Source organism: Fusarium venenatum, assembly GCF_020744135.1.
Source record: "Fusarium venenatum strain MPI-CAGE-CH-0201 chromosome Unknown EDB82scaffold_1, whole genome shotgun sequence".
In the NCBI taxonomy this organism is placed as follows: Eukaryota; Fungi; Ascomycota; class Sordariomycetes; order Hypocreales; family Nectriaceae; genus Fusarium; species Fusarium venenatum.
The window spans coordinates 72,914-100,541 of NW_027072129.1; the positions used below are offsets into that span (position 1 = coordinate 72,914).

Consider the following 27,628-nt stretch of genomic DNA (forward strand, 5'->3'; position numbering starts at 1 on the left):
TTTCTATAAGAAGCGAAAATATCAATTCCTCATTTCAATATTGAGTCAACTATTACCACCAATCTTCACTTATCACTATGTCATCGCAAAACCTTCCTCATATGGAATTTCGCAGCTATGTTAGGACACTCGAAGCCGATGGCGATCTTGTCTCAATCAATGAAGAGTGCGATCCTCACCTAGAAGTCGGTGCGATTATCAGAAAGGTCGTCGAAAATAACGAAAAAGCTCCTCTGTTCAACAAGCTGAAGGGGCAAGACAACAATGGCTTCTGGAGGATTCTCGGCGCACCTAACTCGCTGCGCTCTGACCCCAAGCAGCGTTACGGCAGACTTTCCAGACATCTTGGACTTCCTGTGGAGTCATCAATGAAAGATATCCTGGATAGGATGATTGCTGCTAAGACGGCTACACCCATCCCGCCCACGATTGTCGAGTCCGGTTCTTGCAAGGAACATATCTTGACACCTGATCAATTCGATCTTACAAAGCTCCCTGCACCATTTCTACACCAGTCAGATGGTGGAAAATATGTCCAAACCTACGGTATGCACATCGTCCAATCTCCTGATGGTAAGTGGACAAACTGGTCTATTGCCCGTGCAATGGTTCATGACCGGAATCACCTCGTTGGTCTTGTGATCAAACCCCAGCATCTCTGGCAGATTCACCAGCTGTGGAAGAAGGAAGGTCGCGATATGCCTTGGGCTCTTGCTTTTGGCGTTCCACCAGCTGCCATTATGGCATCTAGTATGCCACTTCCAGATGGGTTGTCAGAAGCCGAATACGTTGGCTCGCTTGTGGGATCTTCTCTTGAAGTTGTCAAATGCGAGACCAATGGCCTTTATGTGCCTGCCAACTCGGAGATTGTTTTTGAAGGAACTTGTTCTATAACTGAGACTGGACCTGAAGGACCCTTTGGAGAGATGCATGGGTAGGCCTTGGTAACTGCTTATATTTTATAACTATTAATGTGCTTCTAGCTATGTTTTCTCCGGAGACACACACCCTTGGCCCAGGTACACGGTCAATCTCGTCACACATCGTAAAAACGCTATTCTGCCAGTATCTAACTGCGGCAGACTAACCGACGAGACTGTAAGTTCTGCTTCCTTCCATAGTCTTGTAAATATCATTACTAATTACAATAGCATACCATGATCGGGCCTCTCGCTGCTGCAGAGATTGGTTTCCTTCTGAGGTCTCATGGCTTACCGATCAAAGAAGCCTATTCTCCGTTTGAATCTCAAGTCACTTGGGTTGTCTTACAAGTGGATACTCAGAAACTACAAGAGCTCGACACCAATTCCGAGGAGTTTTGCCGTAAGATCGGAGATTTAGTTTTCCACCATAAGGTTGGGTATACAATTCACCGCCTAGTTCTCATTGACGACGATATCAACGCATACGACTTCAAGGACGTTATCTGGGCTTTCTGTACACGTTGCCGCCCCGGTATGGATGAGTATCATTTCGAAGATGTTCCTGGCTTTCCTCTGATTCCTTACATGTCGCATGGATATGGGGCACCTAATAAAGGCGGCAAGGTTGTTTCTGACTGCCTAATGCCCGTTGAGTATACGACTGGGAAAGATTGGGAGGCAGCAGACTTTGAGAACTCGTTTCCACAGGATGTTAAGGAGAGAGTTTTGAGTCTCTGGCAAACTCTCGGATTCGGAAATTCCAAGTAGATTAAGAAATAACATTTTACATTGCTCAAGCATCGGCTTTGAGCATAGAATAATAAGCACCATAGTGTGCAAAGTTGGGTTATAATCTAGTGAACCAAGTAGGAACTACACATTTGCATCTGGCGGTACTTTGTCCGACATGATGAGGTTATACGATTCTAAGGGAGAGAAGGCGTCAAAATCAAAGTTGCGAAGCCATTCGTCCATGTTGAGCATACTATACAAAAGTTCAGTCAGCCTTTCGATCACCATAAATAATTAGCGCAACTTAGACCTTTGATCCTGAGAGGCATTCAAGGAGTCGAATAGGGTTTCGATTCCATCTGAAAGGCTTGTTGGCTGACGCTCATTTGAAGAAATCAGAGGCTGGGCTCTATTTTCATCTTGTTCGGCTAGTCTTTGTAAAGCTTGTATTGCCTTCAGAGCCTTCTTATGTGTAGTAGAGAATTGTCCCACGTCTTCGCTGCGCTCAGTCAGACTTTGCATTAGTTCAATCTGAATTTGTCGTGTTTCATCAGCGTCGGATTCATGTCTTATAAAACTCAATAGTAACGCAGAGGAGAGCCCATTATGGATGAAAGCCCATGATGACGTAGTATGGCTCGATATTGAACGCAGCCTGATGAATGCACGAACACTTTTTTTCAAAGCAGTTTGAAACCGACTCAAGATCTGTGAGCATTCTCTGTCAGAACAAGATCCCCCTGTCTTTGTTGACAGGATCGGCCGGCAGAAGGTAGACAGCACAAAATTTCGATGGAGCTCTAAGCCGTAATGCTCTTGAAGCTCTTGAATAGAGATACAGTTCTGCCGAGCTTCCAAATGAGGAGATATAGAAGCCTCCAACTTGTGAAAATCTTCAATAAATAGGGCGCAGCGATGTAACCACGACCCCTCCGAGGAATTTCGTAGATGTTGAAGCGTAAGATGGCACAGCCAATTCATAGCTTGTCGATAGTTCAAGACTTGGCTAGGAAGAGCATCTGGGGATACATTTGGTAGATCTGATTCGAAGTTCATCTCTTGAGATGCGGGGGGTCGATCAAAAGCTAAAGAGAGGAGAGAGTCTTGCCAGACAATCGCAAGTCTGTCGCCAAGCTATCCGTCAGCTTGAGTAAGGTAGAGCTTATAACGATAGGTACACAACTTACCGCAGATGTCGTCGCTCACCAGGCATAAGGCGGAGAGTGTCTGGTATCGTTTCAGGCTGGTGAAGGCCAATAGATAGTGCTAAACGAATAGTAGTTCCTCCTAGGATCCACGCTGCATGGGGATTCATGTCATTCTGCAAGACATGTCCGAGAATGAGTAATGCTTGGATAAGCCTCTTCGATGGATTCCATAAAAAGTCAAATGACCCGAGATGTCCCAACGCGCACTGTACTGGTTCGTGTGAGCGACCTTTTGGTCAGGTACATAGAGTGAACACTCACATTCTTCTCGAGACTTAGACGCTCGCTCGGTAGCGTTCAGGTCAGAAAATTGCGCCCCAGCCGCGAGGATTGCATGAAGTAAGCAGAGGCTATGGTTGTCCAATTCCTCTGGTTCCCTATTTCGGGTAACTAGAGAGCATACAAGCTCTTCTATCTTAGAAATATCGTCAATAACGAATTGAAAGGGGTGCACCCGATCCCGGTAGAAGCTGAAGAGCGCTATTATCTCCTGGTCATCGGCGAGCTTTGAATCCGAACGCCCAGTTTGGAGAGTTTCTTTGGTATCAGCGGCCTCATTTATACCTAGTAAAGGGAAAATTCCTGTTTCGAAAGCAGCACGACGCTCATTGTCTGATTGGGGCTGGGCGTTGTTTTGCCGTGCTACTGAGATAATGGAGTTGCCGCCAAGTAAGGACGAAGTCGGGATTGATGTCCAGGCATTGTGGCTGGGGGGGGTTGCTGAGAATGTGTCGTTGTTTTTGCTATGATACAGATTTGTAACTGGTTGTTCGACTTGGATGACTCCTCGCCCTTGACTCCTTGGCCCTGGAGCTTTGTCATAAAAACAGAGGTCGGAATGACCACGTTTGACGCAGGTTTGACAAGGATGTTGATGATTGCAGCGGACCTTTCTCTCCCGACACGGTAAGCAGGCTTTGCGATTGCGAGTCAATTGTCTCTCACGCAGTACTTTCTTCAGATCTATTGGCTGAGCCTCCGTAGCCTCATCCCTGGAGCCGCTCGGATGACTCGGATTCGGATTGTTGTATGTGCCCTGTAGGGACGAACTCATTGCGGACGTGGCGTTTGCTATCTCTGCTTTTATCGTCAGGAACTATAAGACATCTGCGCAATGAGTTACATTGTAGTTTCAAGTTGGAATGCAAGCAAAACTCGGTTTGTAGATCGACCAATATACCTATGGAGCTAAATGTTAGCCTCAGGCATAAGACAGCCTGCCCTGTTGCTTGTCAGCCCCAGAATTAAGGAGGAGTCTGTTGTCTAAAAATAGCATATTTTTGCCAGTCATCTCCATGAGTAGCTCTACAAGTAGAATTAGTCATTCAATCAATTTGTTCGGCCAGAATGTCAATTACATCCTATTCCTATGTCTTGGAGAAGTATAGAAAAGAGAATGTGACTTAGCTTGAACCAATTCTGAGCCAAACTTTCCATCAGTGTACTTGCACAGGAAAACTGCAAGTTATCGTTTAAACTGTACTCCGTACTATAAAGTAATTTAGCAACTTCAAACTAGCTTTTGCTGCTTGCAAGTCAATGCAGACGATTGATAACAGCCCTGAAGCAGTAAGATAACTGATGCGTTCAAGTTAGAGAAAAAGCGTTTCAATAGTCTACATAGAGTAATGGTTCATTTGCATCATCAACAGCTCCACCTTTCGGTATCTATATTTCAGATTGTGTGTAGCAGTGAGAGACGCGTTCTGATAAGGGGGAGTCGCCAGATACGCGTTTAAACAGATTTAGTTAGGTCGATACGGAGTAACACTCGGTAACTTGTTGCGAGGATCCACATGTTAGACAGGCATGATAGGATTAAAGATGTTCCGTCAGAAGTCAGTCAAGAGACTAACTCGAAAGCTGAGACTGCTTAAGCAGCAACATTGTCTTAGCACCAAGGCCTATGTGGTTCAACTAATGTTTTAGTTTGACTTTATGTTGAAGTTAAAAAGCATAAACTCGGTTAATACTACGTAGCTGACACAACTGCTTGTCCTTTGTCTGAACATTGTCTCTCACATTCATTGTTTTTCTGATGCCGTTGATATGGGAAAATGACAGATTCAATCAACAAACTTGCTGCTATAATAGTCTAGACACTATAAAGAAATTCGTCTAGATCTTCTAGAAGAACTGTAATTAAATGGACATCCACAATAGCGTGGTTCATAGTGACAACGACAGAAACCTGTTGGTAGTTGACTTCATATAGGGTAAGACAATGCTGGAGACACCATTCTCAATGTCATTGACAACATGAGTGGAGACTTCGGGTAGAAACGCGTCCATGTCCAGAGAAACCCAGCCTAGTAAAATTGAGTGGTGCCGTATAACCGACAGTCCAAATCTGGTAAAGATGAGACGCGCCAATGACGTGGCCTGCCTGAGCCGATTGTTTGATATTATCTCAAAGCGATAATTTCTCAAGCACATACCATGACCAGTGGATTTCCTCTTCTATTGCCAAACACAGAAAAACATCCTTAACTTTGTCCAAATCGCGAACACACAACTTTACTTTCACATTGCTTATTGTTTAATGAATATGACGTACCGTGTCTTGGGCACTTGGGATCAAGTAGCGCCAAGGGCATACATACGTCTTTGGTATTGTTTTCCTTGCGAGGAAACTGCAAGTCTCAATGATCTCAAGGAGTATCTAAAACCAACTCTATCCACATTGTCCGAAATCTTCCCAGATCTAAAGGGTAGAATATCCCTGCTCTCAAACCCACCAGGTTGCCTTGCTATTAGTTCAGCTGATGATACCGCTATTCCACTCAAGGCTTCTGATCAGCGAGATACATATGGATGGACGTACAGCAAGCTCAAGAGTCAAGGTTTTCCAGCAAAAGCTTTTATTGGCGAATCTTTTGACCCTTCCTACAGGCTTGTGGAAGGACAACCGGGCATTCCGTCTTTTGAAATCAATATTCGTCTGATCAAAGGGGGACTGCTTCTTGGTATCTATGGCCATCATTCTATTTTTGACGCTGGTCATATGCATACAGTCATCAAGGCCTTCGCTAAACTCACTAATAATAACACTAGAATGGTTGACATTGCGACTTCTATCAACCCAAACACTGAATCGCGAGTAGTTGAGAATGACGTAACTGAGGTGCAGCCAGCTATGGACTTCGAGGAACTCCTTTCACGCTGTCCTGAGTATCGCTTTCTTTCCTATCCGCTTGGCCCAACACAGTTTCGTGTCCCAGAAAGTGGCATGCAATCGATTGATATTCAGAACACTGGCCGTATCTTTGTCATTGAAGATCAGCTCCTTTATGATCTGAAGAAGGAGCTAACTCATGTATCATCGATCAATTCTCAAACGTACCACTCTTCAACATTTACTTGTCTTACAGCAATTACATGGGCACACGTCACTAAAGCCCGTTTGTCCAGTAATGGTAGTCTTTCTTCCTTGTCATCTACCGAAATATCATTCCCGAAAGAGGCACGCCTAATGATATCTGTTGACTGGCGACGACGCATATCCACCAATGCTGCGAGCAACAGCGCTGGCAACACAATTGCCCTCCCCATTGCTTCAGTCAGAATTCAAACTATATTAGCGGCATGTAATAGCGATCGCGTTGTCGCTTGTTCTGCTCTAGCAGATATTGTGCTTGCCATTGAGCAGGCTGTTCTCAGCGTTGATGACGACTTCGTGGCTTTACGCACTGCTCTTTTCTGCGCAAGCCCAGATTTGCGATTAATTGGGCTTGACTTCGATCTGTGTGATCCACTGGATTTCTACTTTAATACTTGGCGACACTTTGGGACTCAGACTTCTTGGGGACTACCGGGACTGGCTAACCAAGAGCTCAACGGCGGTTTTACAGCAGACGCTATACGAAGGGCCCAGGCTAGCTTCGCTAATGGGGCGGGCTTAGTGTTGCCAGCAACGGATAGGACTGGCTTTGAGATAGTTTTAACATTGGATATTAATGCAATGGAGCTTTTGTGCACTGATCCCAGCTGGTTACACTGGGTTGAGCATACTGTTTATTAAGGCTAAGGACAGCAAAGCGGTTAATAGGAATGCATATTCTACTGCATATCCATGTTTTCCCCGGCTCTACTGAACGTGGATGTTTCATAAAGCCATTGGCTGTTGAACCCTGTAATAACCCTGCGTTCCATCTTCGTTCGAGAGAGATTTTGCTATGATATGCCTCGAGCAACGTTAAAACTGGAAATGGCATGGTCTTTTTGCTTCTACTTGATGACTCTGAACGAAAGCATTATATTTCTCATCGTAGGATAACTGTCCAGCTTTGGAATTGTTGGATTGGATATGCACTCTAGGCTCGCTCAAGTGGCGATAGATTTAACAGCTCTTAGATGAAATAAAACTCTGAAGAGCTCAGCATCTTAGATAAACCAGACTTTCTTCTCCACTGTTCCTCTGCTGTATGAATACGATCCTACCTTAACCAATTTTGTGACATGAAAGTTACTAGATATTATGTGTCTATTTATATATATGATGTTTCTCTTACACCCCTGAACTGTCTGAGAAGGTTCTACAGAAGTAAAAACTCTTCATTCAAGAAGGCACTTCTGCAGCGCAATCAATCTGATTAGTGGATCCTGTAATGTTTAGAATGCAATTAGCTTTTTGCTTCCATGCAATGTGGCTTGGCAATCGGCAAATGTGCCGAATTTACGGGTTTAGTGCATCTCGGCATTGCTGAGTTTTTATCAGCACCCTGAGCTTACATCAGGTTTATATAATGATATTTATGATCCGGGTTTATTTTGATGTTGTGTTTCTGTGGAGCTATAGTTACTCAGAATGGGACACTTGGACGATAAATCCCTCGAAGGGTGGGAGTTCTATCAAATGTTCGGTATCCCACTCGTATCCAAGCTTCTCGTCTCTCAATAACCGCTTTTTAGTGCGACAGGATGGCGAAAGGATACTACAATAGACTGGTACTAAAATAGCCAAGAACTCCACATAGTCCGTTATATCCGTGTTGATAGCTTGGCAGATCATATAATATGATAATCAATCCTAATCAGATTCATCTTATCTGATCATTTCTCTACCTACGTCTTGCAGGCTTTGCTGTTAACCTAAACATCTTAACATGAGTACGTCTGTAGAGAAAGGTCACCCTAGGCCCGAAACCAATTCTCTCGAGACTCCTACATCTGTACCAAATCTCGCCCGAGTCCAGACATCTTCAGGTACGCCCAATATACCCTTCAGCAGGTTGTGTAGGATCATTGACGAATTCCAGAAGATTCAGATGAAGAGGTACTTTCGGCTGCTGGTGTAGGATTTAAGCCTGATGATCCGACATTGCCATGCCTCACTCTTCGAATGTGGTTCATTGGCATTGCCTTCTGTCTCGTTGGTAGTGGATTAAATACTCTCTATACTCTCAGATTCCCATCCATCAGTCTCTCACAGTCTGCCATACAGTTCTTGGCATACCCTGTCGGCAAGGCATGGGAATATGTGGTCCCCGACTGGCATTTCACCCTTTTTAGAAAGCGACATAGCCTCAACCCTGGACAATTCAACCACAAGGTACAGATCTCCAACTACTATCTCAAAATGAACCAAATCCATAACTGACCAATGAATTGAAATTTTAGGAAAATATGCTAATTTACATCCTGGCCAACCTGAGCTTCCTGACAAGATTGAGTGCTGATGTTCTCACCGAGCAGCGAGTCTTTTATGGACTCAAAGCGGGATGGGGCTTTGAGCTGCTCGCAACACTCCAGTCCATTCTTTTCGGGTTCGCATTGGCAGGTCTAGCTCGATCGCTCGTTGTAGAACCTAAGAACCTTATCTGGCCAGGCGTGCTTGGGAACACAGCTCTCAATGCCGCGCTGCACGCTCCTCGCCAGGAGACCAAGGTTGGTAGTATGTCGCGGTACCGATTTTTCATCATCGCCTTCTTTGTTTCTTTCTGTTGGTATTGGTTTCCGGACTTTATCTTTCCTGCGTTGGGCTATTTCACATGGATTTGCTGGATCGCCCCCAATAACGCTGTTGTCAATCAAGTTTTCGGTATGAAAAGTGGACTTGGGCTGTTACCTTTTACATTTGACTGTACGTTCACGTTTTTGTGCGTCACTCTGTGGCTTTGTGACGATATTAACATGAGTATATAGGGAGTCAAATTGCTTACATCGGGTCACCATTGGTCGTCCCTGTCTGGGCCATCCTCAATGTCTTGGTGTCGCTTGTTATATGGATCTATATAGTTAGTCCTGCATTGTACTACTCCAACACATGGTTCTCGGCGCATTTACCTCTGCAGAGCAACTCCATTTTCGACAACACTGGCCAAATTTTTAATATCTCGAAGGTTATCAACAAGAAGGACGACTTCACCTTTGACCCTCAAAAGTATGCCGACTACTCTCATGTGCGTATATCTAGTTCTATTTTCTTCGTCTGCGGTCTAATATCAAATCTTCGTCGCAGATCTACCTTCCAGTAACCTACGCTCTCAACACCTTTGGCCTCTCATTTGCCACAATCTCATCCCTCTTTGTTTGGCTTTTTCTTGAGAAACGTCAAGAACTCATCCAGACGTTCCGAAGCGCGCTTCAATCAATGAGGGTAACGGAGAAAGGTTCCACACTTGACAAGCTCCAGCCAAACTATGAACCTGTTCCGCAATGGTGGTACATGGTCTCGGCTCTTGTTGCCCTAGGCATTGGACTTTTCACATACGAGTATTATCCTGTTCAGCTCCGTTGGTACGGCGTCATATTTGCCATGGCGGTATCTTCCATCTTCTTTGTCCCGGTATGTGTGCTGCTTCCTAGAATACCTATGAGCCTAGTCGACTAACTATTGGAGCTTGCCTGGGTGTATGCGACTAGTAACATTAAAATCCAGATCGACATCTTCTGTAGAATCATAGCCGGTTACGTCTGGGAAGGTAAAGTACTGGCCAACATCTGGTTCTTCAATGTTGGCTACATCTCCGGTATCAAAGGTCTTGCCTTTGCTCAAGATTTGAAACTTGGCATATACTGTGGTGTAAGCACATTATCATCAAGTTGTGGTAGCAGTTTCTAAAATACTCTAGATCCCTCCCAGAAGTTTGTTCCTGGTCCAGGTCGTGGGCCTTGTCGTTGGAACCTTGGGTCAAGTGTCGGTCCTCAATTGGGCACTTGGACATATCCCGAGTGTATGCGATGCCAAGCTTGCCCCCAATGGTTTTACTTGTCCTTTCTCACGAACTCATTTCAACACAAGCATGGTCTGGGGCGCCCTGGGACCGCGGCGATTCTTTGAGGAAGGTGCTCTTTATAGACCATTACTGTGGTTCTTTCTCCTTGGCGCTCTGCTTCCCGTTGCAGTTTACTTGCTTCGAACAAGAGTATTTCCCAACATCAATTGGATGAAAAAAATTCACGTACCGTTGTTCCTAGGAGGTCTGAATTACATCCCACCTGCGTCTGGCGTCAACTACGGTAGTTGGGCCGTGTTTGGTCTATTGTTTGGTGTCCTTGTCAAGAAACGTAAAGCCGTCTGGTGGCGAAGATTCAATTTTGTCCTGAGTTCAGCGCTTGATTGCTCAGTCGCCATTGCTGGAGTTATTATCTTCTTCACCATTTTCTATACTGGTGCTGCTGACAATTTCAGTTGGTGGGGAACTAATGTATACAAGGTCAGTTAGTCTTTGAAACAATATCCAGGTTCTGTTAACTGATTATATCAATATCATAGAATACGTGCGACTGGAAAAGCTGTTCTTATAAGTCGCTAGCTCAAGGGGAGACATTCGGTCCTTGAAATACTAACCCTTTATTCTTGAGGAGATAAGTTATTTAGTTGACATTGACATGCTATTAATAAAATGATATAACTAAATGAAATGATCATGTCAGTTAAATGCCGAGATAATAACGATTGATATAGTAACTTTTTCTCTGTAACTTCTATGGTCAATTAAATCGAATTGACATTGTTTGGTATTACATAAAACCGACTTTTCTAATACCGCGCATGATATTAGAATGATGTTTCCTTTCTGTTCTTATGTTTCATCTGCAATACAGCAGATGTCTTTCAATTTGGAAACAGTTACATGTTCGTTTGAATGCATTGATAACTGCACAAGCTTTAGAGTGGTTCAATATACAGCAGTGTATTACTTACCGTGACAATGTCTCTGACACCCTCTCCACTAGCATACCAAACAAGATCCCGTCTCACTCGGTTCTGGGTGCGTATTCGTTTGACAGAACTTGTTGCCGAGCACCGATACCAGATTAAAATTGTATCATGAGATATGGGGGACCGATATAAAGCCACATTCTTCGCGTTGGCAGACTCGAGGTGCTTGTTCACTAAGTCCGGGGCGATGTCTCTATTAAGGCTTACAAACTGGATCAATTCCTCCTCATGATCCACGACCTATGACTGTAGTCAGCGTGAAGATGCTGTAAGAAATTGGTGTCTTACAAGTTGCAACAAGTCACCTTCTTGCCAATTTTGAAGAGCCGATCGGATGCAATCCTCGAAATCGTAACACGGCACAGTCGCTGGCTGATCTCTAGTGGACGGAATGTTAATAGTTTCACGTTCTAACGACGTCGGTGACATGTTGATGAGCAATAAGTTTGTGATGGAGTAAAGGCCTCATTGTCAGCAAGTAGGACGATGGACATGTGATGCAGTCTGTGGATGATGGGCACCAGATCAATTGTACGCTAGTCCAGTTTCGGCGATACACGCGCTTGGACCTTTCTGTCCTCATGGTAGCGCAGTAGAAAAGTCAGGATCGAGGTACATGAGTAAAAACTTGTAAGTTAAGTAATACTGTTTATACCATAGTTTCAGGGCATTCTTTCTTATACTTTAATGGATTAGAAGTGATATTTGCAGTGACCCACGAGCGTCGACACGGAATTCACGCGCGTAGCATTGTGTCATAATCACAAGGCTGGTCAATGGAGACATCTGCATTTACAATAAACAATTGTTCAACTATAATTATTTCTAAGTACAAACTCAATCATATATCATTTACTCATTCCAACTGTCCATTGAAATCAAATGTACTCGAATACATCCTGGATCTCTTCCACAGAAAGCTTCTTCTCAAGCGCAAGCTGCAGTTGAATTCTGGCCTTTGAAGGATTCAAGTACCCGGCACCGATACCGAAAGGTCGCTCTCCAACATATCCCCAAGCAGTACGACGGCTGACAACAACGGGAATGTCAGTCTCGTTCAAGACCTTCTTGATCTCATCAGCAGCTTCATCAGGCCAGCCACCAGCGCCGAGACCAGCGAGAACAATGCCCTGGGCGCCACTATCGATAGCAGCTTGGAAAAGTTCGGGGTCCGCTTCTTGGTGGCCGTATAAGACGTCGACCTGAGGCAGGGCGTTCTTAGGTGAGCTGGTGCTGATGTTGAAATAGTGATGACCCAGTGGTCGGCTAGCAGGGTACCAGAAGACGGGCTGAATGTTTTCAAAGGCACCGAGGTAACCTTGATCTTCCGCAATGAAAGTTTGGACAGAGTTGGCGTGGGACTTGACAGTGTAGCGCGCAGAAGCAATCTTGTCGTTAAGTACAATCATTGTGCCGCGGTTTTTGGCACTCTTGCTACCAGCCAAACGGACAGCAGACAAGAGGTTGATAGGGCCATCGGCGCTAATGGCTGTGGCGGGACGCATGGATCCAACCATAACAACAGGCTTCTCACTTTGAACAGTGAGATCGAGGAAGAAAGAAGACTCCTCGAGAGTGTCAGTGCCATGGGTGACGACAACACCTTGAATGTGAGGGTTGTCAAGATCAGCCTGGATGCGGTGCGACAAAGTGGTCAGGATTGTAGAGTTGACATCGCCGCTATCAACATTGGCGATCTGCACGCCCCTGACGTTGGAGACGTTGCACAGTTGCGGGACAGCGTCGATCAAAGCTTGGATGCCCAATGCACCAGCCTGGTAGCCCGTGGTCTGATCAGCCGAACCAGCTTCGCCAGCGATGGTTCCGCCAGTTGCAAAGATGGTAATATTGGGAAGACTGGCGTTGAAGCACTCAAAATCACCAACAGCCCGAGGGATGAGCTGAGGTGTTTGTGACTCCGGGATCGGGGATGCAAGGGCGGCTGAGCCTGCAAGGGTTGCGATAGCTAGCAGGGACTGGAAAGAGGGAGACATGTTGGGCCAACACAAGAGGATACAACACTCGGAGAGACAAGAGTTGGAAGAGAATGAGTTGGGTAGAGAACGAGAAAAAAAGACTGCTCTTCATCTGCGAGTGCAGACATGTTTTATACTGGCAATGTTTTGGCCAAGACAATAGCTGGATGCTTATCATAGCTCCGAGGATATGCGTATAACCCACTCTGTTACCACATCGTTATCCAGCGTTGGCCCAGAGCCATGGTACAACCAACACAGCCTGCGAGCCAAGACATCCGAGCAAGGTTGATTTAGAGTAATACACCGTCAAATCGGAAGAGCAGTGTGTCTAGAAGCTTTGGTCGCCCTGGTCGCACACTAATTACGTAGCGTGAGACCTCGTCAAGGATGCCGATCACACAAGAATGTGGAATGGTTCGAGCAGGTTTCTAGTTTCTTGACTCATGCTTGCATTGCATGAGAGGCTGAATAAAATTAGTCTCACCGAAAGTTTGTGAGTGGATTGTTGCCGCAATTGAATCGGAGAGTTGCGTTGAGTTGGTTGACATTGCCAGAATCTGGAGTCGCCCGTTTAGTACTAGCTCTCCTTTCTTCATGAAGCGGGGTACATATTGTCAAGGAGAAGAATGCTACGAGCCAAGCAAAAGCCAAGTTTTACCAGCCTCCTCACAAAAAAAAAATCTGTCCTGACTCGCTTACATTTGTTCTGTGGAGGACTTCCACTCTTTGTTTCCATTATCTTTTTGTTACCTCATCCCAAGGAAACGGGTTCCTTATCTGGCCAATGCTCAACTCCACCCTGTTTTCCAGTCCCACGCATGTGCGCGATTATCGCAATCTTGGATAACAACAGAATCTACTATCTTTCCTATCGTTCCTGTCCACCTTGATATCTATCCCGTCCTCACCCGTACAAGCCTCTATGTAATGGCCGACGATATTCCGAATCCACCCGCCAAGAGGTCTCAGGTACCGAGAGCTTGTCAACGCTGCAAAACTCTCCGCCGAGGCTGCAACGAATATCGCCCCTGCAGGAGATGTGTGGATGCAGGTCTTGCAGATCGATGTGTCGGACAGTCCGGTTCTCCCACCATCCTTCAGCCTGTCCACGCAGTATATCCGTACCCTTACCAGTCATTCCCAAACATACACAACGGCCCTGCGGATGCCCTCGCCCGACTGACTGAACTTGTCCCTAGTCAGGTACTGGACCACTGCGTTGAGCGCTTCTTTGCAAGACTGTACCCTACGATACCCATTCTTACGCGCGACTATGTTGACCAGCTCAGATCGACATCTCCATCTTCACTGGAGGAGAGGTTGGAAGCTTACTCTGTTCTTGTGGCCATGTGCGCCCAGGTTTTGCTCCAATCTGAAGAGCCAGAGAATCTTCTCTCGCAGGGTCTTATCGCCCAGAATAACGCGACATATGGATCAATGATTGTTGACCAGACTGTCGCCCTCCATCAATCAACTCCAAGAACTATGAGGCCCCGGTTGAACCAATGCCTTATTGCCTTCTTCATATACGCGTGTCAGGCGAGGTTATCACATCACAGTCAGACGTTCTTGTTTCTGCGTGAGGCCACGACTCTTTTCTGTTTGCTGAGGCTCGATGACATGGATCATAATTCCAAAGCGTTAGCCCATCGTTTGTTCTGGGTGCTCGTGATATCTGAACGATCACACGCCATCCGCTATCGTCGTCCAATTACTTTGCAGATAACGGATGAAGCGCCAGAGATTGACATGAATGATCCTTCATTATCGGGATTTTGGAGTCTCTCGGCCCTGTTTCGACCAATTGATACATCCTTTGTCGCTCTTCTCAATCAGGAAAGGTTCGCTATCACGCCGCCTCTTTCGTCACTCGACTTTGTTGAGACTGCGGTCAATACAGCAATCAAGCCAGACGCACTACTCCATGAGACACAGAAGGCAAACCTGAGGATAACCCAACTCTGGCTACGCATGACTGTTTGGAAACTACGTCTCCGACTAGGTCACCTGAGCGAAAACGCACAGCAGTACAGTCTCACATATCAATACCCTCTTGTAATTGCTAAAGACTTGACACTCTCAACACGAGATCTCTCCATCGACAGTATTAGTATACATGGCATAGGCGTCACAGAGAAACTGTACGATATTGTCTCAGCAGTAGTGGACGTACTTGCTCGCGTTCCCGTTGCACCTTCGAGCCCACAAGGTTTGGCAATGGGAACAGCACCTGAAGATGACTTGTTGTATATTCGAAATCTCATTACTAAGCTACCAGGTGGTACAAGCACATATGATCCTCTTCTGGAAAAGCACATTCAACAGGCGTTACCAAGTCCTGACTCGGATGTGTCTCGGAATAGTCCTTCAATACCAAGAGTAAATCCGCAATAATAATATCATATCAGATATCCCATGTACATATGCTTCCCATTCTCATCCAGATGACTGTATTTAAATATCTACTGAACCTCCTTCTCGGCTGTCGGCTTATTGTCAGATGCAACCGAATGGGAATAGGGATCAACGTGCGTCTTGGCAAATTTCCTTGCTGACACTCGTTTCTCAAAAAGCAGATCCAACTCTGCATAGGTCCTGTTCCTAGGTTCAGGAAGCCTGAAGTAAACCCAAATGGCAGAAAGTAAACAGGATCCAGCCCAGAAATAAGCTGTGCGGGCGCCCCAGTTCCACGCTGTTGATGATAGCTGGTAGTTGGTCATAACATTGACAAATATGTTACTAGCGTTGTATGCAGCACGAGCCATAACAATTGTTTTTGCCTTGAGTCGGGTTGAGGACAGCTCGGAGATCAATGAATACGTGACTGGTCCGACGGTAAAGTCGTAGACAAACGTGAAAACAATGAGCATTGCGCCGATTGCCCAGACTGAACCATTGTTGTTGGCGAATGACAGTGACCCAACAATGATAAGGATGATAAGTTGAGTGCATAGACCACTGAAGTGAATAGTCCTACGGCCAACCTTGGCCATCAAGAACCAAGACCCAAACGTGCCAACCATGCCAAGGGCATATTGTGCCATGGAGAGAGAGAATGAGTTGCTGGGATCCATACCAGCTTGGGTCAAGAAATATGAGAAGTAACCCATGAGGTTTTGACCGCCAAGAGTCTGGACGAGCCAGATACCAACTACAATCTCTGTACGTCGGAGATCGACGCCCTTGAAGCAGTCACGGTAGCTGGTGCCCTCCTTCAAGTTCTTTTCCATCTCGTTTGTGTGCTCGATCATGGCAATTGTTTCATCGGCGTTAAAGTTGGGTTGCTGAGGAGACGTGAGTCGGAGGAGAGACTTTTTCGCAGCGGCGCGATTGCCTTTTCGGACATGCCACCAGGGGGACCTTGGACGCTGTCAGTTGAGTTTCAAGGAAGAGAGAATGATCTGATATCTTACTCAGGAGCAAAAATGACACCGGCAAGGATCGGAACAGGCCACACCCATTGTACCCCAAAGGGGATACGATAAGCCCACTCATCCGCCCGTCCAACAGAACCCTTGTTTACAGCAGCAGAAAAGAACTGCCCAATGACCCAACACATATTGATGAATGTTGTCAGGTATGGTCGGAGCACAACCGGTGCTACTTCGGACGCATATGCGGGTGTCACGCTCTGGAACGCACCCCATGGAATACCTGTCACATTAGCAAATGCGTAGCTGTAGTCGATGAATCAACACATACCACAGAGGACCTCTCCTAAAACAAGAATCTTGATGTTTGGGGCAAAGAACAAAACAAAGACAAATGCAATCATGAGAACAAGTGCTCCAACAGTAGTCATCTTGTATCCGTACCGATCAGACGCCCATCCCGCAAGGATCAAACCAATAATCTCACCAGCACGGGCACCGTTTGACAGTCCAGATTGCCAAGCGGCTGAAACAGCGAACTTCTCTTTCTCAGGATTGTATGTGCCAAACTTCGCGTTGAAAACAGGAGAGGCATACAAATTGCCCAGCAAAGCAAGATCGTAGCCTTCCATGATAAGAGTGGTTGACAAAAGAACGGACCAACCAATCGCTTTCGGGTATGTTTTGACGGCTTGCCATAAAGTCATGTAGTGCTCAGCTTCAGCAGCAACTTTGGCTTCCGAAGCGAGAATCTCGGGGGTGACAGCCTCATCATGTTGGGCGTCGGGGGTTTTCTCTGGATAAGATTTGTGAGAGGCCATTATCAATGAATGAGAGAGGAGAATGGGGTTTGGGTGCTGGAGAATTGGTAGTCTTGCACAACAAAGAAAGAGAAAGAATCAGGTCTTTATATACTTTACCAACCGATGCTGTCTCCCACAACTGGATGGTAAACAGCTTCGGCGCATATCCCCAGAAAAAGGGAAAACGCGGTTGGTCACTCGGTACTGCCCGTGGGGAAAAGGAATAAAAAACCTGGGGATGATTAACTGTGCAGTGTGGGGAGGAGAAGAAGATTGGATGATCAAGTTTGCCGGTACCTACTAACAGGAGACTCCGTTGGTTGCGCGGAGACTCCACCGATAGTTCAACATGGCTATTGGACACCGTTAAAGAAGGCGCTAAAGACGGAATAACTCCGCGACTTTTTCAACAGAGACGGAGTTTCCGCTTCCAGAAATTAGCCACATCCTTGTCTCAACACACGGACATGACGCGAAGTCGTGTTATGACAAGAAAAACAACCACGGTTGATCTTTGCCTAAAGCTACGACCAGGCGGACAGTCCGATGTATGTATGCGGCTCTAATCGAGTTTGGATTATCTCCACATTCTGTCGCATCTGGGTTTGTGAGAGTAATAAACCGCTCGTTTCCCCTCGTCAATCATTTCATCTCCATGTTCATCATTCGATTTCACCGACACACTCTTCCAATCATCTCTATTCATAAATTAAATCATCAGAATTATCAACACTATGGGTTCCATAATTTGGGATCAACATCGTCAATATGCCGGTACCCAACCCTGGTGGAAAGCTGCATCTTTTTACCAAGTCTACCCAGCTAGCTTCAAAGACTCCAACGGCGACGGTTGGGGAGACTTACCTGGGCTCATCTCCAAGCTGGACTATTTGAGTGATTTGGGTATTGATGTTGTCTGGGTCTCTCCCATTTTCGAAAGTCCCCAGAAGGACATGGGGTACGACGTGTCGGATTACCAGAAGATTTACCAACCATACGGAAGCGTTGACGATGTCGATATCCTTGTTAGACAATGTCATGCAAGAGGGCTTAAGATTATCCTTGATCTTGTCGTGAATCACACGTCAATTGAACACGAGTGGTTCAAAGAGTCGAGATCCTCTAAGAATAACCCGAAAAGAGATTGGTATATCTGGCAACCTGCGCGCTACGACGAAAATGGCCTTCGTCAACCTCCCACAAATTGGAGGGGTTATTTTGCATGTTCTACGTGGACGTGGGATGAACATACACAAGAATACTATCTCCATCTCTACGCCCCAGACCAGCCGGATTTGAACTGGGATAACGAAGAGTGTCGTGAAGCAATCTACGAAAACACAATGCGTTTCTGGCTTGATCGTGGTGTTGACGGGTTTCGCATCGACACAGTCAATAAGTATTCAAAGCGGAAGGATTTCGTCAATGTCCCTGTGACGGATCCTTCGTCGCCTCATCAACCAGCACCAGAGATGTGGTGTAACGGACCAAGAATTCATGAGTTTATTCATGAAATGAATGAGAAGGTACTCAGACCATACAATGCTGTGTCTGTGGGCGAGCTGTCCAATACACCTCATCCATCACAGGTCATACCTTATGTATCTGCTGCGGCGAAAGAGTTGGATATGGTATTCGAGTTCTCAATGATCAGACTCGGTAACGGCAATGGCTTTGGAGACAAGTATATCTACCAACCCTTCCCATTAACGAAGCTGAAGTTGTTTGTGGAACGGTGGCAGAGCTTCATCGAAGGGACGGATGCATGGACAACAGTCTTCTGCGAGAACCACGACAACGGAAGAGCAGTCGATCGTTTCGGCGACACGTCATCACCAGAATGGTGGCTAAAATCTGCAAAAGCCATAGCGATGTGGCAAGCCACTCTCACAGGTACATTGTTTCTCTACCAAGGGCAAGAGATAGGCATGACAAACATGCCACGATCGTGGGGAATTGAAGAGTACAAGGACATTGAAAGCAGTAACTTCTTTGCCGAAGCTGTGACATCGGGTAATGAGAAGAGAGTGAAGGATACGATGAATGGACTCCAAATCATGGCGCGTGACCATTCACGGATTCCATTCCAGTGGGATGATTCACCAAATGCAGGGTTTGCAAGCGCAAAAGCGAAGCCATGGATGAGAGTTCATGATGAATACCGCGATATCAACGTTGCCAGACAAATCATGGATCCCGATTCGATCTTGAGCTTTTACAAAGAGATGTTACAACTGCGCAAGCATTATCAGGATCTTTTCGTCTTTGGCTCATTCAAGCTTGTGGATCCGGAAGACGAGTATTTGTTCATTTATCTCAAAGAGAGTGTTATTCCCATCAAAGGCCGCCAAGGAGAGATGAGGAAGGCCTTGGTAGTACTCAACATGAGTCAAGAAGATCGTCCCCAACCTGACGCATTCACTTATCTCGAGTGTCCATCGGATAAAGTCAAGTTGCTCTCATGCACAACGAACAAATCAACAAAATGTCAAGGTAGTGGAACGAATCTATCTGGATGGGAGGCTAAAGTTTATATAAACTTCAGTGAAGAGTAGAATGTTTAAGCCATTATTAGTAGACTTATATCTTTCTATTGAAAAGTTAATTTAAATAAAACGCTTCAATTGTGTGAACTTTTTTAAATTCCAATTATTAGGTACAGGGTGAAGGTTGAAGTCAGTCTTCTTTTGTTGGTTATCTACAAAAGCCCGAGGTTTTGCCAGCCCCAAACTCAATTCATCCCCGCACGCACTAAACTACTTTGTTCTCAACTTGACTGTACTGTTGCATAGTACTAGAGACATTGCTGGCACTTGAGCTAGTTGGTTTTTTCCCCCCTCCTGACATGCCGTCGTATATATCGCCTGACCAATTGCCCCAAGGCTGCTCTGTCACATTCTACAACTCTTCATTCTTCAAGCGGGGTATAGAAACACCCACCTCCCAACTCCAGCTGAAGTCTTGGCTAGGCCTAATATGATTCTGCACTCGTATTTTCAGGGCATGAGATTGTGCATACTAGTGGTGTTTGAGGAGCTTGGGCTCGCTGTCAAACACAGCGAGAACTCCGCCGCGATCATTTCAGAAGGATAATGTCTTTTGGCCGTTCGTAGGTTTGTACCTGAAGTCCCTGTACCAGAAATTTACGGAGTATATTGAAGAAGTCACTCTGGAAGAGCGTTGGGGCGATTTGACAGTCACGGAGAAGGATAGTATCTGTGGTGAACTTAAATCGACTGTCGCCAAAATGTCTCATTTACAACAGCCACCCAATGACCGATTTATAGGTAGGGCCGCTGCTTATCATACTCGAGGATCATGCCAGACAACCGCCGTTTAGGTAACATTAACTGTAGGCCACTGCGAGATATGGTATTACTGGTACAAGCTTTCCCTCTGCTGGTCCTTTCTCTTCAACAAGTGAACTTCACGATTGTATGTCCAACATTTTCAAATGGCCAGCCAAGGCTAGAAACCTTGATCTTGATCTCGCCGATGTGATAGATTCATATCAAAAGATGTTCCCAGATGATACGCCTATCCATTTCATCCATGCCCATCTTAACCCTGCAAATATCATGGTGTCTCGAGATTCACCTTGTCGTATTAGGGTTATAATTGACTGAGAGGAGTCTGGTTGGTACCCAGCTTACTAGGATGTTTTGAAAGCTGAGATGAATATGAGATGGGGTTTATGGCAGGTTGAGTACTTGACCAAAGTGCTAGATAACCCAGATCCGGATTACTATGAAGGATTTCACTTTTATGTTCAGTCATTTGAGCCTATATAGCACATAAAGATAATATTGACAATTTAAATGTTTAAGGAGCGGCTGTTGCAAAAAACGCATTTTACGTTCTGCTTTCTTAAACAAAACGCCCTCACTTGTATTAACTGCGGTGCAGCCATTTATTATCATGATGGAAAGGCTAACTGGTAATTCTATCTTAAGACTATTGTAAATTTTCGAACCCCTCTGCCATCCCGCCATACATGTCTATGCCCAGATCCCCAAGCATCCAATCAATATACTCATCTGAAGTCCCGGTACCGGGGATGTTGTGTAAATAACTTGGGAAGGCACCTGGCTGCAGGCCTGTAGCTACATTTGGCGTTGACGTAGTATTGGAAGGTATTAGTGCAGCGGGTCCTAAGTGACAAAATGTCGGGTCAGTCTGCTGCATCTCACGCACATAACGTGCCTTTGCCATTAAACGCTTTATGGGTCTCCATAGATTGCCTCGCTTCCCACTTTCCTTTACATTCCATCGGTTGTGCACGATGCTCACACACTCCCAGGCTCGATCACATATCGCAGATGAGGGGCGGGTGCAGATCTCGGAGAGAACAAATATGGCTGCATGCCACTGTATGTGGGTTTTGGAGTGCCACGTCCACTTGGAGATTCTGTTGTTGTCTAAGAGAAAGCTTGAAAGTTCAAGAACTTCAGTCGACGTGGAAAATAGCAAATCTCGAGTGGTTTTGCTCAGAGTCGAGCTATACTCTGGCTTCTGCTTGCTGGGGTAGTGAACTGCGAGCCAGGTGCGTGCAATAATGAGACGCGCGACGGTAGATGTGAATAGCATAAAAGGTACTGATTCATTGCAATGGCGTAGGTATTGGGTCTCCAAGCGGGTTTTGAGATCTTGGACCACTGCTTCACGATCTTCCAGCGCGCCGTCTGCTGTGGCACTTGGCGTTGGCGACGCGTAACCGACCCTCCACCCAGCTCTCATGCCTTCGCAACGGACCAGGCAAAATGTCATTTCTGTAGCTCCTTGATGCTCTGGGGGAGATTGTGTCATAAGAGGACTGATGTCGCTGTCATTGATGTTCAAGGGAAGTCTTGTGTCAAACATACCCTCGTGAACTATAGGCTCGTAACCGTGAAATTCAGAGGAGCGCATATCGAGAAGACAAATATGCCACCACAGACGCCGGCGTAGTTCTATATCGAGTGGCTTAAGTCCAAATGTAGTTCCGTCGCGGTGGAGACCCATCGCCTGGGCAATGTGAAAGATGAGCGACGTAAGGGACCACGTCGTTCTTGAATCATCCTCGTTACGCAGGCCCGATAAGAATAGCACAACTGCCTGAAGGAGAACGAAACTCTGCGTGTTAAGAAGGTTGGCTCGAGCCAGAGCTTGCTCAACTGCGAAGCGATACTTGTCGAGGGAGTCGGAGCGTGTTGAACCCAGTATATCAAGACACTGAGTCTCGTCCATGCTGATAATGGCAGAGTAATAAATAGAAAACAGCAGCGTTTCGGTGTTTTTGTTAAGCGAATCTAGCGATACAACTGTATCCCAGTACCACTGCTCGGTGGTGGGCATGTGGAAGATGTGCACCAGAGGAAGTACATTCTCGCGAAAGATTGTCAACAGAGCCACAGACATCTGCATGGGTGGATGGTATGGCCGAAGAGAATGGCCAAGGGAGCGGAAGCCCAGCACAGCAGCGCTTGTTCCAAATGGTGAAACTGCTTCGGGTATGTATCCGTCGGCGGGGACGTAGTCTTCATCGTCCGAGACAGGGTCGTGCAACAAGTCGCGCAATTCTTCGATCTGAAAGACAAAGACACTGTCAGTAATTGATGCCCCTTGAATACTTTTGTGTTGAAGTTGAGTTCATGCACACCTCATTACCCAAGTTGGCCCACATGATGTTACTGATATAGTAACTCTTGCTGTCGTCTATCATTAGACGGCCGAGTTGCTGGTCAATGGAAGCATCTGGGCTCGAGCCGTTGCAGTTGGAGGGGGAAGGATGCCCTCGTCTGTGGTCGTGACGCGGCCCAACTTCGGTCGCAGGGGAAGCTCCGTCTGTATTATTTGAGGCATCAACCTGACTGGCCAGTTTCCTGATGGTGTCTTCGAGTCTCTGCAATCGATCAACAAGGGGAAGACGCCGTTTAGCTCTTCCCCGGCCGGCTGGGTACGAGCAATCTAGCTCGAAACGAAGACAGTTGGAGCAAGGCTGCTGGCGATCGCATTTGACTTTACGCTGACGGCAGAGCATACAACTGCGTAGCCTGTCGGTGTTACAGGGGCCAGATGCAGACGCAGACGGAGAGGTGCAATCGGGAGAATGGAGATCTGGGGTTGATTTGTTTGCCATTTCTTCAGCTGACAGCCTTCTTTGGGGGTTGCTTGGGGTTTCTAAATCCATGATACCGATCAACTGGATCAGGAATTCTTGGATGTTGACAAAGTATTGGGAATGAGAAAGGCCGGGTTGATAGGAAGTTGGCCTGCAACTCTTGAGCTTTAGCAACTACGGGGCTGTGGGCACATATGACCGCTAATCACCTTGGCGGCTCGGGAAATACAAAAGGGCAGATATGGCACGGACCAGGACGGAGTCGGGTAAAGTTGTGCGTCTCCGACCACTAGCTTCATTGGGTCGTATTGTGGCACACTCCAGCGGGGTCTAGCTAAGCATGTAGGTAATCAATCAAACACACACACCTGAGATCCAGGCGGCTAAGCTTGGAAAGCGACTGTGGTAGCTTTCTTGGGTCATGGGGAGCATTGAGCTCGGCGTCGGATCCCTCTCTTCACTACCGACCCGTCCGCCACTGTCGTATAAGCACAAGCCGATACCGAAATTGTGGATTCATGAGATTAAGAAGTCATGATAAAAGGCCATAGCAACACAATACAGCACAACTTCTACTGAATCTGTTGTTTTTCCATTGCCTCTTCAACACATTGGATTTGCCCGGAGGACTGACCGTTACGATGAGCGACCGCGACACGATAGCACCTCAAATGAGCTCAGACAGAAATAATCAAAAGACCGACATTGATGGGGAATCATCAAGCTATCTGGTCACGTTTGACGGCCTAGATGATCCTTACAACCCCATGAATTGGACCTTTCGCAAGAAATTTATCACTACAATATTATACGGTCTGACAACATGCTGGATCACCTTGGCCTCTGCCATTTTTGCTTCTACCATTGAACCTGTCTCTGCCGAGTTCAATGTCAATACAGAGACATCGGCTGCAGCAACGAGCTTGCTCGTGTTTGGCTTTGGTCTTGGGCCATTGATTTGGGCACCATTGAGTGAACTTTACGGCCGCAAGTGGACGATTCTCATAGTGAGTATTTTACCATTGCTCGCTCATCTAGTGCTAACAGCGAAAACCAGCCGTACTTTATCGCCGCCGTCTTCTCCTTCGGTACAGCCACTGCCAAAGATATTACGACTATCCTCGTGACTCGATTCTTCACAGGTCTTTTCGGTAGCGCGCCTGTCACAATCACAGGTGGTGTAATGTCAGATATATGGGCCCCTCACCAGCTCGGTAACGCCATAGTCGCCTATGGAGTTACTATTGTCGGCGGACCGACCCTGGGCCCCATCATAGGTGCCGCCTTGTGCTCGAGTCGTCTCGGCTGGCGATCGACCGAGTACTTGATAGGCATTGTCATGATGGCTCAGCTTGCGCTTAACCTTTTGGTGATTGACGAGAGCTATGCACCGACGTTATTGGTTCGCAAGGCTTACAAAATGAGAATTGAGACTCGAGATTGGGCATTGCATGCCAAGGTAAGAGCATCTACTTGTGTCAGTTGTTCAGGAACTTACGTTGCAGTAGCATGAAGAATCGGGCATATCGTTCAAAGAATTACATCAGAAATATTTCATCCGTCCTTTTCAACTCGTAGTAAACCCCATCTGCTTTCTTATGTCGATCTACGCCTCGTTCGTTTATGGTAAGTGTTTATTCGAAACACGTGACACAAACACTGATCAGATGCAGGAATTCTATATGCCAATCTGGAGAGCTTTTCCATTGAGTACCAGGAGGTTCGCCAATGGGGCCCTGTGGTTGGTAGCCTACCATTCATAGCACTGTTGATTGGAATCTTGTGCGCAGCAGCCATTAATATATATAACAACAAGTATTACGGCAAGAAGCTTGTAGAGAATGGTTACAGAGCTGTGCCAGAAGCCAGATTACCCCCGATGATGCTCGGGGGCATTGTCTTTACATCTGGGCAATTCCTTTTTGCATGTCAGTCACTGTCTCAATCTCAATGGCGGTTGCTCTTGAACTCTACGGCTAACTGAAAAATACCAGGGACCTCATCTAGTCATATGACCTACTGGCCCTCTATCATCGGCATCGCTTTAACCGGCCTTGGCTTCACAACTATCTTCCAGGCTGCACTGGGCTACCTTATTGACACATTCACGTGTTACAGCGCTAGCGCAGTGGCGGCTAACACCTTTATGCGATCCATGTTCTCCGGCGCATTTCCTCTCTTCATTATACCTATGTATCACAAGCTTGGAGTGAACTGGGGTACAACTGTTTTCGGGTTTATTGCCGCAGTGTTAATACCAGTCCCCTTTCTATTCTTTGCCTGGGGAAGAAAGATTAGAGCTAAGGGAGAGTGGAGTAAGGGTAGTGTTTAAGAAATATTCCGTGGCCAGTTATGCAAAGGAGAACTAAGGCTTATGTTATTAGGCAGTACTTCTAGAGTATGGATTAACTTCCCTAGCTACTGCAGCCTTGATCTTTAAAAGTAAAGATTGGAAGGCTTTAGATATTACAGATCAGGTATCCGCGCTGAGAAATTCAATTAACGATCAATTTACCAGACATAGCGCTTTAAAATAGAAGGGATCGCGAAACACTGGTCATAACACTTCCTATTCTCCTCCTCCACCACCATCACCACCACAACCCCCATCCCCTCCGCTGAATCCAGCTCCTCCACCTCCACTTATATCATCATTCCTTTCCGTCCTTCTTACAACTCTTCTTTGCCTGACTGCATTTACCCCATTGACTATATTGGACAGGTTGGTCCGCCCCACGTCTGGAGGAGCAAGCTTGGACGCACAAGGAACGTACTCTGTAAACCATTCACTAACTGACGTTCCTCTCTCGATATCTTTCGAATATCCATGTTTCCACTCCTCCTTCGTGTATTTGAGAAGCACATCACCAGCTCGTGCGCCTGAATCTGGCTCCACCACCCACTCCGAATGCTCGCAACAAAACAGCCAGTAATGGGCTGGGTAAAGTCGGTGGGTTTGCCACAGGAGATCAATCTGTATGGTCGGGGGAAGCAAGCGGATGAATCGCGGTTCGACCTGTTTTTTTGTTGGCTCATTTTCTGAACGAGAACCGGCTTGATTATTTGGGTCAAGTTTCGACTTGTAACGACCATGCTTACCCTTCCTCCATAACACATGACAAATTAGATCCATGTAGTCTTTATAATCATTCATATGTTCGGTCAAACTATTACCAAACCCTGGTAACATGCTCTTCACATGAACTATAACCTTCCAGAACGATATCTGCTGTTCCAATTCGGCTCGTAAATCTTGCAGTACCGGCCATGGTCGAAGTCCGCAAGTTGCGTTGAACTCTTCATGCTGACTTTGATTCCGGCACCGTTCTTCAACACGCTGCGTTCTTATCGCCGTGTATGCCTCGATTTCCCAGACTTTGAAACCTTGTTCTGCAACAGCTGTTCTACAACGAAGCCATTCATGCATAATCACGACACGAGGCCTTTGATTCTTGGATGTGCCCGGATCTCTCCTGTCGGTTTGTGTAGTCCATCGCGAATTTGAACTTGGAGGTTGATATGCGTTTCTACCAAGGACTGAGGAAACAACGTTCGAAGCTCGCTTTTGTTCCCAAGGAGGAGAAGACCACAGCTGGAATGGGAGATTTGGACCTGGACAAGCGGCTCGATCAGGTGTGTTGGCCTCCAGCCAAAGTTTCCGGCTTTTTCTTGGATACCACTCTCCTGAAAGCAACTGTGTCATTGGGAAGTGACGATGACGGAGGCCAAATATGCCATCCAATACTCTTGAACGATTATCATAGATGTAGTGGTGAAAACGCGATGGCGAAAGCATATGCAGGTACATGATGAGTGCAACATCCCTGCTACTGTCAGTTATCAGTTCTATTTTGAATGAGGTGCACATACCATGGCGGTGGAATGTCACTCGGGGAATACCCTCGTGCCTCGATCATTCGTGCGTAGACTATGTATCGCCATTCTGAGTATACCAAAGTCTCATCGCTGATGTAACCGTTATCATCACCCAAGTGCGCGATGAGTTTTAGGAATACCTCAATCAGTTCAAGATGTTGCTAGTCTTGACATTAGCCTGACGAGCCTCTGAAACGATGGGGACTGTTTTTTTTACTGCAGCAGCGTCCTCCAAAGGAATGGGTTTTTTAGACCACGGGTCATCGAAGACGGTTGCGAACTCCATGTCATAGTAATATGGTTGTCAATTATAGTCGGAAGTGCGAATTCAACTTTCTACGGGAAAAGATCGAGATGGAGTGTACACTAGGTTAAATGGTCAACCACGGGGGCTGTGTGGTCATTACCATTGCTTAGCAGATGGTCACGGCTAGCCAAGGCATTTTCGGTCAGTGACTGAATGGGATTG

At 46.3% G+C, this 27,628-nt stretch overlaps 12 protein-coding genes across 12 annotated transcripts; 6 read left to right on the forward strand and 6 right to left on the reverse strand.

The window, feature by feature from the left end:
• Positions 1 to 38: 38 nt before the first annotated feature.
• EDB82DRAFT_265 (UbiD decarboxylyase family) lies at positions 39 to 1,908 on the forward strand. The gene is made up of 3 exons (XM_025732616.2): positions 39 to 934; positions 984 to 1,098; positions 1,152 to 1,908. Exons 1-3 carry the CDS (start codon positions 78 to 80, stop codon positions 1,689 to 1,691), a joined length of 1,512 nt encoding a protein of 503 aa, XP_025591523.1. The 5' UTR covers positions 39 to 77; the 3' UTR covers positions 1,692 to 1,908.
• Positions 1,744 to 3,968, reverse strand: EDB82DRAFT_268 (uncharacterized protein). The gene is made up of 4 exons (XM_065607347.1): positions 3,125 to 3,968; positions 2,843 to 3,074; positions 1,966 to 2,778; positions 1,744 to 1,908 (listed from the first exon to the last, which is right to left on the reverse strand). Exons 1-4 carry the CDS (start codon positions 3,915 to 3,917, stop codon positions 1,797 to 1,799), a joined length of 1,950 nt encoding a protein of 649 aa, XP_065465176.1. The 5' UTR covers positions 3,918 to 3,968; the 3' UTR covers positions 1,744 to 1,796.
• A 1,331-nt stretch (positions 3,969 to 5,299) lies between these two features.
• EDB82DRAFT_481909 (uncharacterized protein) lies at positions 5,300 to 6,905 on the forward strand. Its single transcript, XM_025732613.2, has one exon. It carries the CDS (start codon positions 5,406 to 5,408, stop codon positions 6,882 to 6,884), a length of 1,479 nt encoding a protein of 492 aa, XP_025591520.2. The 5' UTR covers positions 5,300 to 5,405; the 3' UTR covers positions 6,885 to 6,905.
• Positions 6,906 to 7,968: 1,063 nt separating this feature from the next.
• On the forward strand, positions 7,969 to 10,646 carry EDB82DRAFT_542539 (OPT oligopeptide transporter protein-domain-containing protein; the record flags this gene model as incomplete). The annotated part of the gene is made up of 8 exons (XM_065609354.1): positions 7,969 to 8,068; positions 8,122 to 8,414; positions 8,483 to 8,945; positions 9,008 to 9,264; positions 9,324 to 9,650; positions 9,705 to 9,887; positions 9,937 to 10,521; positions 10,581 to 10,646. 8 exons carry the CDS (start codon positions 7,969 to 7,971, stop codon positions 10,644 to 10,646), a joined length of 2,274 nt encoding a protein of 757 aa, XP_065465177.1.
• On the reverse strand, positions 10,492 to 11,498 carry EDB82DRAFT_481921 (uncharacterized protein). Its single transcript, XM_065608174.1, has 4 exons — positions 11,319 to 11,498; positions 11,013 to 11,270; positions 10,656 to 10,965; positions 10,492 to 10,600 (listed from the first exon to the last, which is right to left on the reverse strand). The coding sequence occupies exons 1-3, from the start codon at positions 11,457 to 11,459 to the stop codon at positions 10,891 to 10,893; spliced, it is 474 nt and encodes a 157-aa protein (XP_065465178.1). The 5' UTR covers positions 11,460 to 11,498; the 3' UTR covers positions 10,492 to 10,600; positions 10,656 to 10,890.
• A 339-nt stretch (positions 11,499 to 11,837) lies between these two features.
• EDB82DRAFT_357 (Asparaginase/glutaminase) lies at positions 11,838 to 13,409 on the reverse strand. The gene has a single exon (XM_025732609.2). The coding sequence runs from the start codon at positions 13,022 to 13,024 to the stop codon at positions 11,909 to 11,911; it is 1,116 nt and encodes a 371-aa protein (XP_025591517.1). The 5' UTR covers positions 13,025 to 13,409; the 3' UTR covers positions 11,838 to 11,908.
• Positions 13,410 to 13,936: 527 nt separating this feature from the next.
• EDB82DRAFT_542541 (uncharacterized protein) lies at positions 13,937 to 15,403 on the forward strand (the record flags this gene model as incomplete). Its single annotated transcript, XM_025732608.1, has 1 exon — positions 13,937 to 15,403. The coding sequence occupies one exon, from the start codon at positions 13,937 to 13,939 to the stop codon at positions 15,401 to 15,403; it is 1,467 nt and encodes a 488-aa protein (XP_025591516.1).
• A 34-nt stretch (positions 15,404 to 15,437) lies between these two features.
• On the reverse strand, positions 15,438 to 17,659 carry EDB82DRAFT_355 (general substrate transporter). The gene is made up of 3 exons (XM_025732607.2): positions 16,712 to 17,659; positions 16,423 to 16,663; positions 15,438 to 16,369 (listed from the first exon to the last, which is right to left on the reverse strand). The coding sequence occupies exons 1-3, from the start codon at positions 17,199 to 17,201 to the stop codon at positions 15,472 to 15,474; spliced, it is 1,629 nt and encodes a 542-aa protein (XP_025591515.2). The 5' UTR covers positions 17,202 to 17,659; the 3' UTR covers positions 15,438 to 15,471.
• A 30-nt stretch (positions 17,660 to 17,689) lies between these two features.
• On the forward strand, positions 17,690 to 19,813 carry EDB82DRAFT_481927 (glycoside hydrolase superfamily). Its single transcript, XM_025732606.2, has one exon. It carries the CDS (start codon positions 17,918 to 17,920, stop codon positions 19,736 to 19,738), a length of 1,821 nt encoding a protein of 606 aa, XP_025591514.1. The 5' UTR covers positions 17,690 to 17,917; the 3' UTR covers positions 19,739 to 19,813.
• Positions 19,814 to 21,137: 1,324 nt separating this feature from the next.
• On the reverse strand, positions 21,138 to 23,301 carry EDB82DRAFT_424317 (uncharacterized protein; the record flags this gene model as incomplete). The annotated part of the gene is made up of 2 exons (XM_025732604.1): positions 21,138 to 22,748; positions 22,822 to 23,301. 2 exons carry the CDS (start codon positions 23,299 to 23,301, stop codon positions 21,138 to 21,140), a joined length of 2,091 nt encoding a protein of 696 aa, XP_025591512.1.
• A 358-nt stretch (positions 23,302 to 23,659) lies between these two features.
• EDB82DRAFT_481931 (major facilitator superfamily domain-containing protein) lies at positions 23,660 to 25,803 on the forward strand. Its single transcript, XM_025732603.2, has 5 exons — positions 23,660 to 24,290; positions 24,341 to 24,742; positions 24,792 to 24,909; positions 24,957 to 25,211; positions 25,278 to 25,803. The coding sequence occupies exons 1-5, from the start codon at positions 23,925 to 23,927 to the stop codon at positions 25,613 to 25,615; spliced, it is 1,479 nt and encodes a 492-aa protein (XP_025591511.1). The 5' UTR covers positions 23,660 to 23,924; the 3' UTR covers positions 25,616 to 25,803.
• EDB82DRAFT_481937 (uncharacterized protein) lies at positions 25,804 to 27,560 on the reverse strand. The gene is made up of 3 exons (XM_025732602.2): positions 27,377 to 27,560; positions 27,154 to 27,320; positions 25,804 to 27,107 (listed from the first exon to the last, which is right to left on the reverse strand). Exons 1-3 carry the CDS (start codon positions 27,443 to 27,445, stop codon positions 25,853 to 25,855), a joined length of 1,491 nt encoding a protein of 496 aa, XP_025591510.1. The 5' UTR covers positions 27,446 to 27,560; the 3' UTR covers positions 25,804 to 25,852.
• Positions 27,561 to 27,628: the final 68 nt, after the last annotated feature.

Bases quoted from the DNA above. Each gene is read 5' to 3' on its own strand.
- EDB82DRAFT_265 (XM_025732616.2), top strand. From the start codon at position 78: ATGTCATCGCAAAACCTTCCTCATATGGAATTTCGCAGCTATGTTAGG. The intron at 935-983 runs GTAGGCCTTGGT...ATGTGCTTCTAG, and splicing joins CCCTTTGGAGAGATGCATGG to CTATGTTTTCTCCGGAGACA. The intron at 1,099-1,151 runs GTAAGTTCTGCT...TAATTACAATAG, and splicing joins GCAGACTAACCGACGAGACT to CATACCATGATCGGGCCTCT.
- EDB82DRAFT_268 (XM_065607347.1), bottom strand. From the start codon at position 3,917: ATGAGTTCGTCCCTACAGGGCACATACAACAATCCGAATCCGAGTCAT. The intron at 3,075-3,124 runs GTGAGTGTTCAC...CACACGAACCAG, and splicing joins GTCTAAGTCTCGAGAAGAAT to TACAGTGCGCGTTGGGACAT. The intron at 1,909-1,965 runs GTCTAAGTTGCG...ACTTTTGTATAG, and splicing joins AATGCCTCTCAGGATCAAAG to TATGCTCAACATGGACGAAT.
- EDB82DRAFT_481909 (XM_025732613.2), top strand. From the start codon at position 5,406: ATGAATATGACGTACCGTGTCTTGGGCACTTGGGATCAAGTAGCGCCA.
- EDB82DRAFT_481921 (XM_065608174.1), bottom strand. From the start codon at position 11,459: ATGTCACCGACGTCGTTAGAACGTGAAACTATTAACATTCCGTCCACT. The intron at 11,271-11,318 runs GTAAGACACCAA...CTACAGTCATAG, and splicing joins AAGGTGACTTGTTGCAACTT to GTCGTGGATCATGAGGAGGA. The intron at 10,966-11,012 runs GTAAGTAATACA...AAGCTTGTGCAG, and splicing joins GTGTCAGAGACATTGTCACG to TTATCAATGCATTCAAACGA.
- EDB82DRAFT_357 (XM_025732609.2), bottom strand. From the start codon at position 13,024: ATGTCTCCCTCTTTCCAGTCCCTGCTAGCTATCGCAACCCTTGCAGGC.
- EDB82DRAFT_355 (XM_025732607.2), bottom strand. From the start codon at position 17,201: ATGGCCTCTCACAAATCTTATCCAGAGAAAACCCCCGACGCCCAACAT. The intron at 16,664-16,711 runs GTATGTGTTGAT...CTAATGTGACAG, and splicing joins TTTAGGAGAGGTCCTCTGTG to GTATTCCATGGGGTGCGTTC. The intron at 16,370-16,422 runs GTAAGATATCAG...ACAGCGTCCAAG, and splicing joins GGTGTCATTTTTGCTCCTGA to GTCCCCCTGGTGGCATGTCC.
- EDB82DRAFT_481927 (XM_025732606.2), top strand. From the start codon at position 17,918: ATGGGTTCCATAATTTGGGATCAACATCGTCAATATGCCGGTACCCAA.
- EDB82DRAFT_481931 (XM_025732603.2), top strand. From the start codon at position 23,925: ATGAGCGACCGCGACACGATAGCACCTCAAATGAGCTCAGACAGAAAT. The intron at 24,291-24,340 runs GTGAGTATTTTA...AGCGAAAACCAG, and splicing joins GCAAGTGGACGATTCTCATA to CCGTACTTTATCGCCGCCGT. The intron at 24,743-24,791 runs GTAAGAGCATCT...ACGTTGCAGTAG, and splicing joins ATTGGGCATTGCATGCCAAG to CATGAAGAATCGGGCATATC.
- EDB82DRAFT_481937 (XM_025732602.2), bottom strand. From the start codon at position 27,445: ATGGAGTTCGCAACCGTCTTCGATGACCCGTGGTCTAAAAAACCCATT. The intron at 27,321-27,376 runs GTAAAAAAAACA...TGTCAAGACTAG, and splicing joins CTTTGGAGGACGCTGCTGCA to CAACATCTTGAACTGATTGA. The intron at 27,108-27,153 runs GTATGTGCACCT...TGACAGTAGCAG, and splicing joins AGTGACATTCCACCGCCATG to GGATGTTGCACTCATCATGT.